Source organism: Neolamprologus brichardi, chromosome 20 (assembly GCF_056152115.1).
Source record: "Neolamprologus brichardi isolate AB-2024 chromosome 20, ASM5615211v1, whole genome shotgun sequence".
Classification (NCBI taxonomy): Eukaryota; Metazoa; Chordata; class Actinopteri; order Cichliformes; family Cichlidae; genus Neolamprologus; species Neolamprologus brichardi.
The window spans coordinates 24,525,204-24,541,499 of NC_142123.1; the positions used below are offsets into that span (position 1 = coordinate 24,525,204).

The following is a 16,296-nucleotide window of genomic DNA, read 5'->3' on the forward strand; positions in this document are numbered from 1 at the left end:
TTATATTATTTTATCACTGTGTCTATAAGAGCTGATTTAGTTAATAAATAACCTCCATTTCCAGGCCACAGAGGAGAAGGAGGAGATGGAGGAGCTGCAAGCCTACAATCGTCGCCTCCTCCATAATATCCTACCGAAGGACGTAGCTGCTCACTTCCTGGCACGTGAGCGGCGAAACGACGAGCTGTATTACCAGTCCTGTGAGTGTGTAGCCGTCATGTTCGCCTCCATCAGCAACTTCTCCGAGTTCTACGTGGAGCTGGAGGCCAATAATGAGGGAGTGGAGTGCCTCCGGCTGCTTAACGAGATCATCGCAGACTTTGACGAGGTAAACTCAGCCTGTCTCGGAAGGCCGCATGTGATCGTCATTTGTTTCTCAGGTGCAGTCACAATCTGTGATCTCCTTACTTCTCAGATCATCAGTGAGGAGAAGTACAGGCAGCTAGAGAAGATCAAGACCATCGGTTCCACCTACATGGCAGCGTCAGGTCTGAACGACTCCACCTATGACAAAGAAGGCCGTTCCCATATTACTGCACTAGCTGACTATGCCATGAGACTGAGAGAGCAGATGAAATATATCAACGAGCATTCCTTCAACAACTTCCAGATGAAGATAGGTAAGAGGAAGTTAGAGGAGGAAACACGGTGGTTATACGTTGCTGGTTTTGTTGGTGCAGTTTAACTTTTTTTTGGTTTTTGTCTTGAATTGACAGGTCTGAACATTGGGCCGGTGGTTGCGGGGGTTATTGGAGCACGGAAACCTCAATATGATATCTGGGGAAACACAGTCAATGTGGCCAGTCGTATGGATAGCACAGGTGTACCTGACTGCATACAGGTAGGTTTCTTGTAACTAATAAAATCAGCCCGGATAGGTTATTAGGGAGCAATCGAATATCACTGGGTGGATTTGATGGTAATATTTTATATCTGCACATTTATAGATTGCTGTAGAAATGTGAAATAAAAACACTTTAGAGATAAGATGTCCAGGTGTGCTTTAATACTGAAATGAAATAATATAGAAAGAAGATGAAAACAGAACAAAAACAAAAATTTAAAGCAATAAAAAAACGGCACATAAGTAACAGATACAGGACACATGCAGGACTATTTATACACAGAGGACAAACAGGAAGTAAAAGAAACCAAAACTTCAAAGTAAAATAAGAAATGACCAAAGAAGACCAATAGAGATATGAATACAAGCACTTAGCAGAATGTAAGAGACCTACATGAACACAAAGGGAACAAAGCGTAAAGGCAGAAATGAGACTGAGGGAGGGAACATGACTACTATGCAAACAATAGACAATAGACGAGGCTCAAACAAGAACACAAGAGACATCACAGAACTGAAAGAGTAAAGTAACAGCAAGAGACTCGATATCATGATATTAAAGATCACAGTATACTAGAACAATAAAGAAGTAAAAACTCACAAAACTAACAATAGTCAAATAAACTCAAAGCAGCTTACTATATGCATTTTTTTCTGAGAAAAATTTATTGAGCAGATATTGAGCTTTTTAGTTGCTGAGTGCTTCTCTAAACTCAGCAGCCGTTTGCTTACTGTGTCTCTCTTAGTTTAGTGCTGAAGTTTTTGTGGACAGTGGATTTCCCCCCCCCCCCCTAAAAACTGGCAAAAGCTACTGCTAGCATTGTAAAGTTGTAAACAGTGAGATAAAATTTGTTTTAAAACTTTTATCTATTAGCGGAAGCTGAGACACTGTCTTAAATGTGAAAAACAAAACAAAACCAGAATTTTAAAAAAACAACAAAAAAACAACAAAGCAGGCCTCAAATATCTCAGTTTCAACATTTCACATATGATTTTTTTTTTTTAAATATTTTTGGTAAGATTTAGTGGTATGAGTGTTAATATTTACATTTTAACCAGCATCAATACGATTTAAATTAAAAGTTGCTTAATTCAGTTTTAAATGTAAAGATTTCTTGACTTCATTTTGTCAGCTTCATAATAAAAGTCTATCAGTGCAAAAACAGACGAAGAGTTTGAAGTGACCGCTTTTAAAATATTGCGCTCTTTTGTAAATCTTTGTGTAAATCTTTTCACAGGTGACCACAGACCTCTACCAGGTGCTTGTAAGCAAAGGGTACGTGCTTGAATGTCGTGGGGTCGTAAAGGTAAAAGGTAAAGGCGAAATGACAACCTACTTCCTGAATGATGGACCGCCCAACAGTTAGCAGCCAAGACAGCGGCAGCAGCAGCAGATGCTGGGATGACCCCCCCACTGCAAGGACACGGCACCACTGAGCGAGGACTCGCGGTGTGAGCGAGCGGCTAAGAACTAGAGACGCCACCACTTGAATCCCGAGCAAAGAGGAAAAAAAAAAAGAGAAACTTTGAAGACTTCAAATGGAAAGTGTTCTAGATGAGAGGAAAATGTTCTCGTTTGACGGCCGTTTTGGACCCCGTACATGTCGAAGGACACGTGTTTTTTCTCATGTCTAGCCTCTCTCTCAGGCTTCTTGAAAGATGCAAAGTCTGTTTATTTAAAACGCCTTTTAGCCTGTGTCAAAAGAAGATTAACGCTGTACATACGGCTACTTTTTTATTTTACTTTGGGTCTTTTTGTTCGTTTGTTTTCTTATTCTGTATTTTTTTTTTTTAAATTTCACATGAATTACAAACAGGTACTCATGTTTTATTTCTGCATTAATTATTTATTTCGATCTCGATGTTTTGTGCAAAAAGGGTCCTTTATGAAAAAGTGTGGAAACATACGGGCACAAATATCCAGTTTATTACACGTTTTTTTAAGTGTGTATGTACATGCATATTTGTGTGTGTATGAATATATGTATAAACTGAGGAGGAATATATTGACCAAAGACTAAAGTATTTACTAAAAGCAAGGCAAGATGTGTGGATATGTTCTTGCTAGAGTTAGCAATGATCTCCGCCTCTGTTATTTAAGCAGAGGGCCTGAACCCTCCGTCTTTCTGCCCAAATGCTGGCCACAAAGTCTGCTCCCTCCCTTTTTTAGAATATGTACAAAACATTTATTTCGTCTGTCATTCAGGCAGCAAAGAGCATATCACGAACCCTAAATTCAAACGCTGACCTCGATCGTTAAATTAGGTTAACTTAAAACTGACTAAAGACGACTAAGGATGTTATCAGAAGGTTATACCTGAGCAGTAAAAGTAGAGCCAGCCAGGATTTGGCCCCTCTTCATCCTCACTTCATGTCCGATTGGTTCTTTAGAGCTTGAGCCGGTTTTTCGGCCGTGACAGTACACCGCCATCGACTGCTCCTTCCCTTTCAGAGACGTATTGTTTCGGTACAGATGGAAGTGAAGGAACTTAGATCCGAGACCCGTTCCAGAGCCTTCAGGGGGGAGGGGGAGAAACTTTGGATTTCAATGCATCGGTATCGCACAGCCTGATTCTTCTATGAAGAAGAAATAGATGAAGGAAATTAATATATATTGATTTTAACTGAATACTGTGCTTTGTAATCCTGAAGGGGCATAACTATTTTCACTGTGAGGTTTTTATGATACAATGAAACTGCTTTCTTGCCAAACATAACTGCTTTGAAGCATGTCTGATTGTGGTATCTGGTTTTCATTTTTGTTCGTTTTCAGCGTAGGGTATTTTGTATCACTTCTGTATCCATCATTTGTATATTCTTAATGTTGTTATTATTATGATGATTCTGATTAATTATTATGCTTAATATGATGACTCCATTCCGATGAAGAGGATCAAAGACCAGCACGCTTTCTTGTAAAATGCCAGTCGTAAAGCTCCAGCTCACTGGTACCAACTGATCAACTGCAGCCAATGAGTTCTGCTGTTCAGTCCTGATGTACAGTACAGTATTTTTAAGCTGACGATAGGTGTGATCATGTATAGTAAGTAATAACCATTAGCTGCCTTTGCAGCAGAGCCCAAGTGGTGTATGCTCACATAAGCATAGCAGTAAACACACATACATTTACAAATGAATCACTGTGCTTTTTTTTTTTTTTTTTTTGCTTTTTTTGTTTTGTTTTTTTAAATTCATGCCACTACTGCAGTATTGTAAATCTCAGCCAGGCTTTTCGGTGACCTCCACACACGTTAAAGTCCTCAGTGGTAACAAACAGCATCCCTCGTGTTACGCTGTTTAAAGAGGACAAGGTCGAGTTGGTAGGCCTACACATATTTTCTCTCCTATTACACCCGCCTCAGCGGAAAATGAAAGCACTGATTGCTGAGTCTGATTGCCTTAAGTTGACATAAAACAAATCACAGATTAACACTAAACGGGAAGTGTGCTTGCTTTCCCTGCCTGGACCGCTAATGTTCGGGCAGAGAGAGAGAGAGGGACAAGGGCTTGTCGACATTATTATTATTATTATTATTTTTTTAACGTTATCTTTCTCATCGTTGTAAAGGTCTTGGTTCCCCCGGGCGCAGCTTTCTGTTAATTTGTAGGATCAGCCCTGACTCAGCTCTTCCCTCACACTTAGCAGTGGCAACCAACAGTTGATCACGTTTGTACCAAAGCCAGCTCACGCAGCCTTGTGCTTTTGGTCCCTCCTGTGCAATGATACTCGGGCTCGCGTCTAGAGGACAGTAATGCAACGGAGATCACCAACTATCACATGAACTGTGACCAATGAAGAGTGATTCGTATAAAGCAAAGAGTTTATAAAATGCACTTGAGTTTATTATAAAGATGTTCATTGTATGTATTCTATTTCTATTGGCTGTCCATAGACTTGTGTTGATTGTTAACTCTTGGGATGCTTTTGGGAGGGGAGGGGAAGAGGAGAGGGAAGGAAGGTTTGTCCCCATACTACTGAAACAGTGTTTTTGCTCAGGCCTGATGAATCCTTCCGTATTTGTTTTTGTTTTATTTGTATTTTTCCCTGAGTTGGAAGAGTTGAAAAGGGGAGTTTTTTTTGTTTTGTTTTGTTTTTTGCAAAGTTTTGAAGGACGAGAAGAGTTGAGGACTATGACAAAGAGAAAAATAACATTTCCCCTTGAAGAAAAAAATAAAAAAAAATCAATGGCTGTTTTGTGTGACTGTATTTTTGCTCATGATGCTGAATGTGACTCAATCATTATCTTTGCTTTATAGAAACCTCCAGTAGTCTTAGCCTCCCTAAACCTTATTCTGCCAGAGGTTTTTTCCTGTTAAAAGGGAGTTATTCCTTCCCACTGTCACCAAGTGCTTGCTCATAGGGTGCTGTCTAATTATTGGTTTTTTTTCTCTATTATTGTAGGGTCTTTACAATATAAAGCACCTTAAGCTAACTGTTGTGATATATAATCAAAACTAAATTGAACTGAGTTCCTTTTTTGTAAGAAAAAAGGGTTTTAGATCACATTTTTAATATAGGGAGACCTTAAATCCATCATTTTTATGTGTAGGAAACAAGCCCTTAAACCAAGGTATTCTCAGAGGTAAAGGGCAACAGCAGCAGGAAACATGAGAAAAGACTCCTGATGATCAGTGCACCAACATTATTGGCATATATAAGCTGCTGAGGGCAGCACAGTGGCGTAACGGTTAGTGCTTTTACCTCCCAGCAAGTATTTCCTGTGTTTAAATCCACCATCTGTTCAGGGCCTTACTGTGTGGTGTTTACATGTATTTCAGCTTCCTCCTACAGTCTAAAGACATGCAGTTAGTGGGGTTAATTGGTTCACGTAGATTGACCATAGGTATGAATGTGAATGGTTGTCTGTCTCACTGTGTTAGCCTTTTGAAAGACTGGCCAAGGTGTACCCTGCCACTTACCCTATGGCAGCCGGGATAAGCTCCAGCCCCTCTGACCTTTGAGGGTCAGATTCATTGACCTCAAATTGGATAAGGGGAAATAACTGGATGGATATTACCGATTTCTAACTGTTGGTATCTGTTATGGCCACAGGCTTTTGTGCAAGGTTTGCTGTGTGTGTGTGTGTGTGTTGCAGAAGTTTCCTGGAAAACCTGTCCCTCCACACCCGGCCAGGGGCATTTGAACCCCGCCTTTTGAGACCTCACCCTGTCTTCACTCCAACTACTCCTTTTCTAACAGTGTTTGCACCGCCTCCATGCAATGGCAACCCTGTTTGTTTTGTTTTGTTTGACTTATTACCTTAATTCAGTTTCTAAACATGCATCTGCCAACTTATCCATTCATGGCTTTGCACCACTGATACAGCCTTACATGAACCATGATTATTACTAAGTTTAATAAACCTTTGGTAATCCCTATTCAGTGGGTGGTGTGACTCCATTCTTTTTTGTTGTGGCCTTTGAGGCAGTCATAATAGCACCAGCATGTATAACAGCCAACAAATGAGCATGAAGAGACAGGAGAAACCCTTCACAGCACAAACACAGAAACTAGCTGACCTGAGTATAAACAGGAAGGGAAATCTTTTTATGTTTTGTGTTTCTCAAAGAAGTAAATTGTGACACAATTAGATTTCAGGGAACAAACCGTTATCATTCTGCTGAAGGATCCCAGTGTCAGCCCATACTGTATTGATTTCACTGCTTCAGCACTGGAGGAGGCAAATATATTTCAGACAAATAGGAAGCCTCAGTCATCACATACTAGTTGGCAGTTTTGATTTCCAGTGCCAAACAGGAAGTCTTCAAGGACTGGGTTTCAGGATCAGTTACTGCAACTTGTGAACTTGCGGTCATGCATACTTTATGAGATGAATATATAAGAGATTAAATTCGCTCAAACACGTGTTTATATTCCCAGATTCCAGCACAGAAATGACAGAATCCCCTACCTGGTGTAACAGAGCTGAAACCTTTGTAGACTTACTTTCTGAGTCTACAAACACTGCTTACACACTGCTTTTGTTTTATGACTTAAAGTGAAATATGTACTTTCAAACGTAATTATATATTTTTTTAACTGTAAGTAACCAACCTTAATTACCATGAGCATCTCAACTCTAAAAGTAATTGTAAGAGTTATTATTTGATTATTTTAGGAATCACTGCACTTACACATGGCTCCTTAACAAAGGGGATGTTGCTGACAGGGTTTTGCTGTGGTGAAACCCAAAATCCACATCTTAAATCTTTTCTCTCTGTCTTCTTATGGGGCTGTTTTAATGCCATGTAAATGAGAACCACTGGTGAAAAAAAATCTAAATTTGTTGCCAAGGTTGGTACTTTAAAGAGAAAAAAACTGCCTAAAAAGGTGAAATTAGATGCCTTTTTTAAAGGCTTTGTATGACTTAATAAATGGAAATATTAAATAATGCAATACAGCAATGAACACAACTAACACATGAATTATGGTAAAACTTTAATTCACATTAATCATTTTAAAAGAGCTCATTATCTTTAATTATGCAACTTTTTTCCTACTAGGCAATGACATCACAAGAATGTCAGGCGTGAGTTTAATGTAAGTTGTTTTGGAAGTCTTAAAACATATCAGCACGTCATGGCATGGAATGAAAAATGAACTGTTAGCTGGCATTATCTCTTTTCCTTTCAAAAAGGATGCTCCAGTGTATCCTCTGTGTAAGGAGGTAATACAAGAATCACCAAAGCGACTCTAATGGTGACTATAATGGTGAGTTCCATTTGAAGCGGGAATTTCTGAGTTCCCGATGGGAATTTTTAATTGCAATGCCCATTTAAGTCAGATTTCTGATCATGTCACAATGTCAGAGTAGGCCAGCTTGCATTAAACAGTAGAAAAATGGTACAACTTGTAATCTGTACAGCTACTGTTGTCTATTTCTAGCTAAATAAGTCAAATGCAGAACGTTGACTTTAGTCATGATTGTGAAAAAAATAATAAAGAGAATTGTATTCGTTCATTACATCTCAAATAATTGTGTGCCTTCTGCTAGACTTCTGTTTTGCTTAAAGATTTTGTGATTCTAAATTTATAAAACAACTGCTGCAAAATTTTAGCTTTATATATCAAATACTTTTCAAGATAAATACAGTGGGGCAAAAAAGTATTTAGTCAGCCACCGATTGTGCAAGTTCCCCCACTTAAAATGATGACAGAGGTCAGTAATTTGCACCAGAGGTACACTTCAACTGTGAGAGACAGAATGTGAAAAGACACCTGTCCACAGCCTCAACCAGTCAGACTCCAAACTCCGCCATGACCAAGACCAAAGAGCTTTCGAAGGACACCAGGAAAAGAATTGTAGACCTGCACCAGACTGGGAAGAGTGAATCTACAATAGGCAAGCAGCTTGGTGTGAAAAAATCAACTGTGGGAGCAATCATCAGAAAATGGAAGACATACAAGACCACTGATAATCTCCCTCGATCTGGGGCTCCACGCAAGATCTCATCCCGTGGGGTCAAAATGATCATGAGAACGGTGAGCAAAGATCCCAGAACCACACGGGGGGACCTGGTGAATGACCTGCAGAGAGCTGGGACCAAAGTAACAAAGGTCACCATCAGTAACACACTACAACGGCAGGGAATCAAATCCCGCAGTGCCAGACGTGTTCCGCTGCTGAAGCCAGTGCATGTCCAGGCCCGTCTGAAGTTTGCCAGAGAGCACATGGATGATACAGCAGAGGATTGGGAGAATGTCATGTGGTCAGATGAAACCAAAGTAGAACTTTTTGGTATAAACTCAACTCGTCATGTTTGGAGGAAGAAGAATACTGAGTTGCATCCCAAGAACACCATACCTACTGTGAAGCATGGGGCTGTTTTTCTGCCAAGGGGACAGGACGACTGATCCGTGTTAAGGACAGAATGAATGGGGCCAAGTATCGTGAGATTTTGAGCCAAAACCTCCTTCCATCAGTGAGAACTTTGAAGATGAAACGAGGCTGGGTCTTCCAACATGACAATGATCCAAAACACACCGCCCGGGCAACAAAGGAGTGGCTTCGTAGGAAGCATTTGAAAGTCCTGGAGTGGCCTAGCCAGTCTCCAGACCTCAACCCCATAGAAAATCTGTGGCGGGAGTTGAAAGTCTGTGTTGCTCGGCGACAGCCCCAAAACATCACTGCTCTTGAGAAGATCTGCATGGAGGAATGGGCCAAAATACCAGCTACTGTGTGTGCAAACCTGGTAAAGACCTATAGTAAACGTTTGACCTCTGTTATTGCCAACAAAGGTTATGTTACAAAGTATTGAGTTGTATTTTTGTTATTGCCCAAATACTTATTTTCCACCCTGATTTACGAATAAATTCTTTACAAATCCTACCATGTGAATTCATGGATTTTTTTTTTTTTTTTTTTTTTTTTTATTTTTGATTTTTTTCACATTCTGTCTCTCACAGTTGAAGTGTACCTCTGGTGCAAATTACTGACCTCTGTCATCATTTTAAGTGGGGGAACTTGCACAATCGGTGGCTGACTAAATACTTTTTTGCCCCACTGTATATATTTTTAGATGGCCCACTTCCACCATGTTTTTCCCACACTTTGAAATCTGAGGCAATGTTTGAACATGATTGCCTCAAAAACCAAAAGCCTGAAATTTTCGCTGGTCTTTCTTACCATAAAAATAAATCATGACCTATAATTTGGGACAGATACATAAAAAAAAAATCTGAAAATGCATTTGCCATGCAATGTGGAACAAATATGCAAGTAGTCTTGTAAAGTTCCATATTTGAGCGCACAATAAAAAAAAAAGAAGAAGAAATTAACAATGCAAAAAATGACTAGTGACAATCTGTAAATTGTATATAGTTGTATTTCACAATAATGCAAACTAAAACATGCAAAACATTTTCTAAAAATGATTTTTTTTTTGTGATACAAATTATGGAAATGCTCTTTTCATTCAACTTTCGTGCTGGATTTAGCAAATATGACACAAGTTATACCACAGAAACAACAATATCAGCAGATCTGAACAGAAAAAATATCCAACTAGTTTCCAAACTGTAATCAAATTAAAACTGAGACAATAACTTTGTAAAATATATGTGTACTTTTTTCATTTTTCACACCCACTTTATATGCATGCAAATTGTCCTGGAAGGGTCAGATAAGTCATACTGAGTTTAAAAAATAATAAGAGGCATTAAAATTCAAAAAGTAAAAATAAACACAGAAAAAAATATTAAATGTATTGAAAAAAACTAGTAACTCATCTGAAATGACTAGTCTTCAAGGAAAAGTTGCCGTGTCCAGATGATTTAAACACAAAATTATGACAGAAATCAGAGATAGTTTCCCTGAAAATGTTCTAAAAATTCAATGCTCTGAGATGTAAGGACCCTTATTGTTAGTGATGCACCAATGGCCCTGTACCTTACTATGGAGTAAAGCAAATCCTGTTTTTCCTTGCTTTAACGACTTTAAGACTGAATACCCTTTTGTTTTTCTCCTAATGAGCAACCCTCCAACATTTTTACACCTCCAAAAACTGGCTGAGCAGTGACTTTCTACAAAGGCTTAATACTGTACATGTCATTCAAAGAATTACTTAAATGTAAAAAAAGAGAGCACACTCATTACAAAAATAGGCTTAACACTATTGCATGAGGCAAAAAAAAAAACCCAACAAAACTCTAAAAGTGTGCATGTTGTCAGTTTAATTTCACGTTTTCACATCATGTTTGTTGCTGTTTTTATGTGTGAGGTCATTTGTGTTACTGCAAAAGTTTTCATAACAGGCTGAAGTTCGGGTCCGTCTTTAACATTTCTTTAGCAAACCTATGAAAGTAATAAAAACAAGTTCACTCACATGTTATAAAAAATAAAACAAAAGGATTATTTGATTTGAAAATGTTACATACTTGGTCATTTCGCTGTTCTTTCGGGGAAACCGTCTGACTAGCATCCATGGCTCAGGGTTCTTGGACACCATCCAGCCATACCTCTGGCTCTCTGTCAGAGGCACCATGTAGAGCTGGTTTGGAGCTGGAGAACAGAGGAAACCAAGGCTCTCATTGTTTGATGCAGCTGTTTACTCATCAACATTCACATCTGTTATATTTACTCACATCTAGGTGTTTGAAGCCGCTTGATCATCGCTTTGCATCTCTCATGGCTCCCATTGTGTATGTCAGTGCTGTGGGGAAGAGGCTGGTCGGAAAGTTGGCAGTCCTCTACACATCTGAGGGGTCTTGGTTGTTCTTGAAGAGAAGGTGGCAACCCGGCTTTGATGTTGATGTTGCCATCTGTAATGAGATATGTTACCACTGCTGTTACAACTAAATATGGTCTAATAAAGCTTGTCAAGGGCCCTAAAGGACAATATGCCACAAAGAATAAAGGCAGTTCTGAAGGCAAAGGGGAGATGCAATTACTGAGTGTAATTTAATTATATTTTACTGACCAAATAAAAAGTCAAAAGATTGTAAAAATAAATTAGATATTAATAAATTAGTTGCAAATGTCTACACCATCAACTCCAAATACAGACTGCTATCTTTTATTCTTTTTGAAGAGTTTTGAAATTATGAGCCAATTTTCCACGTAGCTAAACCTTTAGGTAACTCTAGGCCAAAAGACAACCGAGCCCCGCTTTCAGACCTATTGTTCACACAAACGAAAGCAAAGCTCTCCTTACCGTTAGGATTAGACGGTCCCCGGGGATTCAGTATCATTCTATCGCCTATGGGGTTCTGATAACCCAGGTATGTCAAACCAAAAAAGGTCATAACGTTGCACAGTTTGTCTGCCCGAACCTGCCGTAGAGACACACCAGAGACAAAACCCCCTGTAAATTAACCAGAACTTTCCGTTTACACATAACCATGGCAACAAGCCCCGCCTACCCGGAACCAACTTAATAAATAATAAATAACTTGCTAGATTTCAAAGATGACTGGTGCGAGTTAAGGCTGTCGCATATCTGTTGGATTCACATCATTACAAAGAAAAATCTGTATTCATATTGGCATAAAAAAGGTTCAGTTAGAAAAGGCAAAACAGATAGTGATTATAAAACTCTGTTTCGCTAACGTTATGAAGAATTTCTTTTTAATTTAAGCATCAATACTGATATATCTCAAAAGCACCAGTAAATTTAATTTCTAAGGGTTTCTAAGGGTTCAAAATTCACTGTTCTACACTTTATAAATAACTCTATAACTGAAATCTGTGTGGGCTGTCACACATTTAACATTTCACACAAATAATTTAAACCGCCTGGCATACAAAACAATGTCAGGAAGTCAGAAGTAGTTAGTGATCTGTAAATATTTGGTCCAGATCACCAGAAGGCATTTAAGCACAGCCAGTTCCCAGATGAAATAAAACTAAAAATATGAGGTGTTTTGCTGTATATATCAACAAAATTTTAAAAGCCATTGATTAATGGGTAAAACCCTATGTAGAAAAACAATTTACAACTCAATGTCTTTATAACTCACTTTTAGACTAACAACTTCACCTATGATATCGTAAAGGTTAGAAATGCTTATTTCTAATAATGCATTGTTATACACTGCATACATGTTATACAAAAATAGAATATTTGCTGTATAATGTTATTTAAACTGTGTTTGTGATCTAATTTTATATACAATATTAAAAATAACTCTTGCAGTAAAAGATAAAAAGGATACAAGAAAAGTGTGAAAGCAGTAAAAATCCAAGTTAAAAGAATAGAAAATTAAAGACAATTAGCAAGCTAAGACAAGAGACAGCGAAAAAAACATGTAAAAGCTGTGGAATAAATAAAACATCTCTTCCAAACGATAAACTGGTTTGAGCAGTTGTTGTTCTTTTTGATTGATTAAATGGTTCATACAACCAGCCAAATTATACATTCAAAAAACAATAATGGATGGGTTCAACACTTAGACCCATATAGGGATATGGGTAATGTGTAAGTGCTGATTAGAATTTACAATATAAACATTGTGTTAACTGCAGTAATTGTTCTGCAGATCATTATTTTCACATATATTTATTTTATATTATTTGTAAACACTTCTTACTCAATCATAGATGAAAATAAATATCATATGAAATCTGGTATATACATGGAAATTGAGTTTAATAATATACTTACTATAACAAAAAAAGCCATGCTGGTGGGTTTTATTTAAAGACCATTCAGCACATTTGCCAGCAATAAATGCTTTTCTTTATGACTTAGTAAGTAAGTAAAACTTTATATAATTGCTTTCTTAAAGATTTTTACTGTTTTCTCTCATTTCTTGCTCTGTTTTATGTCAGCACTTCCTTGTGCTCATCATGTGCTTCTTCAGCCATCAATTCACCCGATCATTAAAGTTAGCGATCACCTGCTTTTTGAGTTTGCTGTTCATTTCATACTACATCATTTACAAAGCCCCTCCACAACCACCACACCTCCCTTTGGTAGTGTGGGGAGACAGGGGACTCATCCTTGAGCATAATAGCGTGTTCCCAGATTCTTCAGGTCTCAGCTGTTCTCCTAGACTTTACCTTAAAGAGGAGCTCAAGCCTCACCTTCAGAGGCCCCTCCAAGATCCCAGAGCACTGGGCGCAAATGGTAAAGACCATAAAGTGAAAGTAAAATGGACTAAGAAAAACCAGTTTAACCAGTTTGCCGGTGATTGTATCTCCCTCCACTGTGATCTGGGCAAAGACACACAAGCTCTAAAGTGAATAACCACACTGGTTACTTTTTTCATGACTGCAGACACTCACACAACAGGGAGTGTCTGCAGTCATGAACATTACAAAACATGGTTTAGTCTCTGTAATGGTTTGGGGTCCATTCACGCTAGTGGTGTTGGGGATCTTGTCAAAATTGATGGAATTATGAACGCAGAAATGTGCCGTCAGATTTTGATCCACCATGTAATACCACATTAAAGCATCTGATTGGAAATTGCTTCATTTTTCAGCATGACAATGATCCCATACACATTATGGGTACAGTAGAGGTATACCTGGATAGAAAAACAGAGTGGAATCCAAGACTGCTTCAATATTATTCAATATTAGTGAAGCAGTCATCTGTTATCTTGACAGAAAATGGAACAAAAGGCAACCAACATTTAAAGAACAGCTTTGAACATCCTTTAAGAAACCCGGAGAACTATTTCTAAAGACTACTTAAAGAAATGACAAGAAAGCTTGCCTAAGTGAGTTCAGGCTGTGTTGAAGAATAAAGGTGGTCATACCAAATATTGGCTTTCAAGTTAGAATTATACAAACTCTCTTTTTCCCTTACATACTGTATTTCCATGTGTGTGACTCAAGACTTTTGCACAGAACTGTACCCCTTGTTAAAAATCTAGTACGGGTTAACATTCAGTTTGGCTCTGACAGCTGTTTGGAACGGACGTTTTGGTGTTGTCCTGGCCTCCCAACCACCAGTGTGATCATAGTGTTTCATAATGAGGCCTGGTCCGCTCTCCTCAGGACGGTCCAAAGTGTCTTACACACAGCTCCTGCTGCCCTGCTCACAGAGATCTTACTGAAGGATGATGCCAGCACAGATGGTGAGTGCATTCACAGTACTGCATGATGAAGCTGTTGTAATTCTATTCACACTGCACATCAGTGGTTCCTCAAACCTTATTTTACTGTCATTGCTTGCATTTAAAACACACACTTTACCTATGAAGAAAGTACTTAGAGAATTATTAGGAATATTAGTAGTAAAGTGTGTTTGCAGGACATGTATATTGGCAGGTATTTGCTTCTGAGGGGACAAAAAGACTGTGACATTAATTGATCTTTTCCATATGCAACCATTTTCTAAAGCACATATCCAATTCCCAGGTGCCATCAGATCTATTATTCAGAAAGAGAGATGCTACACTTGGGCTGGGCTACCAGGTCATTACAGAGAAACAAGCAATAATTCAGATCTCCGGCCAATTTAGAATAACAAGTTAAACTAAGATGCATCATTTTGGTGGAAGTCAAGATAGAGTAAGATTATTCAACCCTTGGAAAGAAAAGCGTTTGGGCTTCTTTAAGTTGCTTGAAGACGTTTCACCTCTCACCCAAGAAGCTTCTTCACTTCTGAGGTCAAATGGTGAAGAGTCCCAGATTTAAGCCCCATGGGAGTGTCGACCCAAGAAGGACAAATGATTCTAATCATTTACCTTTACAATACCTAATCACATGAGCCAAGGTGTGAAAACGGGTGTAGGTCACAATCAGCAATCACAATATGGTTTCAGGTGAACTCATTGTGAGACCTTGCCCCACCCCATTAGGTGATTTCCTGAGGTCAAAAGGCCCAGGATGTGAGTGGGGGTTAAGGCGTCTGGGAAGGGATCTCAAAACTGGATTATAGATGGCAGACAGTTGGTGTCGTAAGCCACCGCCTCTGTTCAAAGATGGTTGTTCACAGTGGACATAGATGGCTTCTTTCACTCCTCTTTCAAACCATGTGTCTTCTCTGTCCAAAATGTGAACATTGGTGTCCTCAAAAGAGTGACCGCCGAGTCTTGTCCTGTTGAGGTGGCTCTACTATGTTGTGCCATGCGTTTATGAAGTGGCTGTTTGGTCTCTCTAATGTAGAGGTCTGAGCATTCCTCGCTACACAGTACAGCATATACTACGTGGTTAAGTTTGTGTTTAGGAGTAATTGGGCTTTCATCAATTCAGCAAAGAGGCACCGAAAAGAAGATCAGACAACAATTAGGGAGGATCACAAAGACAAACGCAACAACATTGTAATCCCCTATGTAGCAGGTTTATCAGAAAAACTCAGGAGACTCTTCTCCAAGCACCACATCCCAGTGTACTTCAGACCCAGCCACAAAAAACTAGTTCATCCCAAAGACAAAACTCCTTGTCTTCAAGCAACTTAAGGAAGTCCAGACACTTTTCTTTCCAAGCTCCTTAGACTACGATGACTTGACCTGGATGACTGAGAACCTTCACAGACATTATTCAACCCATAAACAGAGAGGCCACAGCCAGCTTGAACCCATAACCGTTAGCTGCAAGTACCAACCACCGTACCACTATCTGTACCACAAATCTCTGCTCCAAAAATGTAATACTGCTATCTACTGACACACTAAAGTAACTATTTTGCAGGAAGTAGCAAGTTTGTTTCCTCATTCTTATCACTTTGTATCTAAATAATGCATTGTTCTTATTTCCAGAATAATAACTTGAAGAACCCTTCATCAGGCAAGTGTTTGACAGTATCTGCAGGAACTCTGATATTAACTTTGTGCAAATCAGCCCAAGCCAGTCAAAGCTGGATCTTCATCAGGGACTTGTCATGGATTTATGTGTGTGGACTCTTCTTTGAGGATGTGTATCAGCTGTGGTGTTGACCGTGTTTAAGTGTTGGTATCCTACTACAGTAACTCAAATTTTTTTCTTACCACAAAGAAGGATTTTTGTCACTGTTTGGTAAATGCCCTCTTGGCTTAATTATTTGTACTGCTGAGCCTCATG

The 16,296-nt window shown here is 38.9% G+C and overlaps 2 protein-coding genes across 3 annotated transcripts in view; one reads left to right on the top strand and one right to left on the bottom strand.

Moving 5' to 3' along the window:
* Window positions 1-5,035, top strand: part of LOC102793078 (adenylate cyclase type 6-like) — a 48,549-nt gene extending 43,514 nt beyond the window's left edge. For both annotated transcript variants that reach the window (XM_035910201.2, XM_035910200.2), the window contains exons 21-24: window positions 65-328; window positions 416-620; window positions 717-841; window positions 2,083-5,035. In XM_035910201.2, the coding sequence (XP_035766094.2) occupies window positions 65-328; window positions 416-620; window positions 717-841; window positions 2,083-2,211 (723 nt within the window). In that variant the 3' untranslated portion in view covers window positions 2,212-5,035. The remainder of the gene's footprint in view (window positions 1-64; window positions 329-415; window positions 621-716; window positions 842-2,082) is intronic.
* A 4,617-nt stretch (window positions 5,036-9,652) lies between these two features.
* On the bottom strand, window positions 9,653-11,742 carry spmip11 (sperm microtubule inner protein 11). Its single transcript, XM_035910194.2, has 4 exons — window positions 11,498-11,742; window positions 10,929-11,105; window positions 10,722-10,845; window positions 9,653-10,638 (listed from the first exon to the last, which is right to left on the bottom strand). The coding sequence occupies exons 1-4, from the start codon at window positions 11,586-11,588 to the stop codon at window positions 10,590-10,592; spliced, it is 441 nt and encodes a 146-aa protein (XP_035766087.2). The 5' UTR covers window positions 11,589-11,742; the 3' UTR covers window positions 9,653-10,589.
* Between the last annotated feature and the right edge of the window lie 4,554 nt (window positions 11,743-16,296).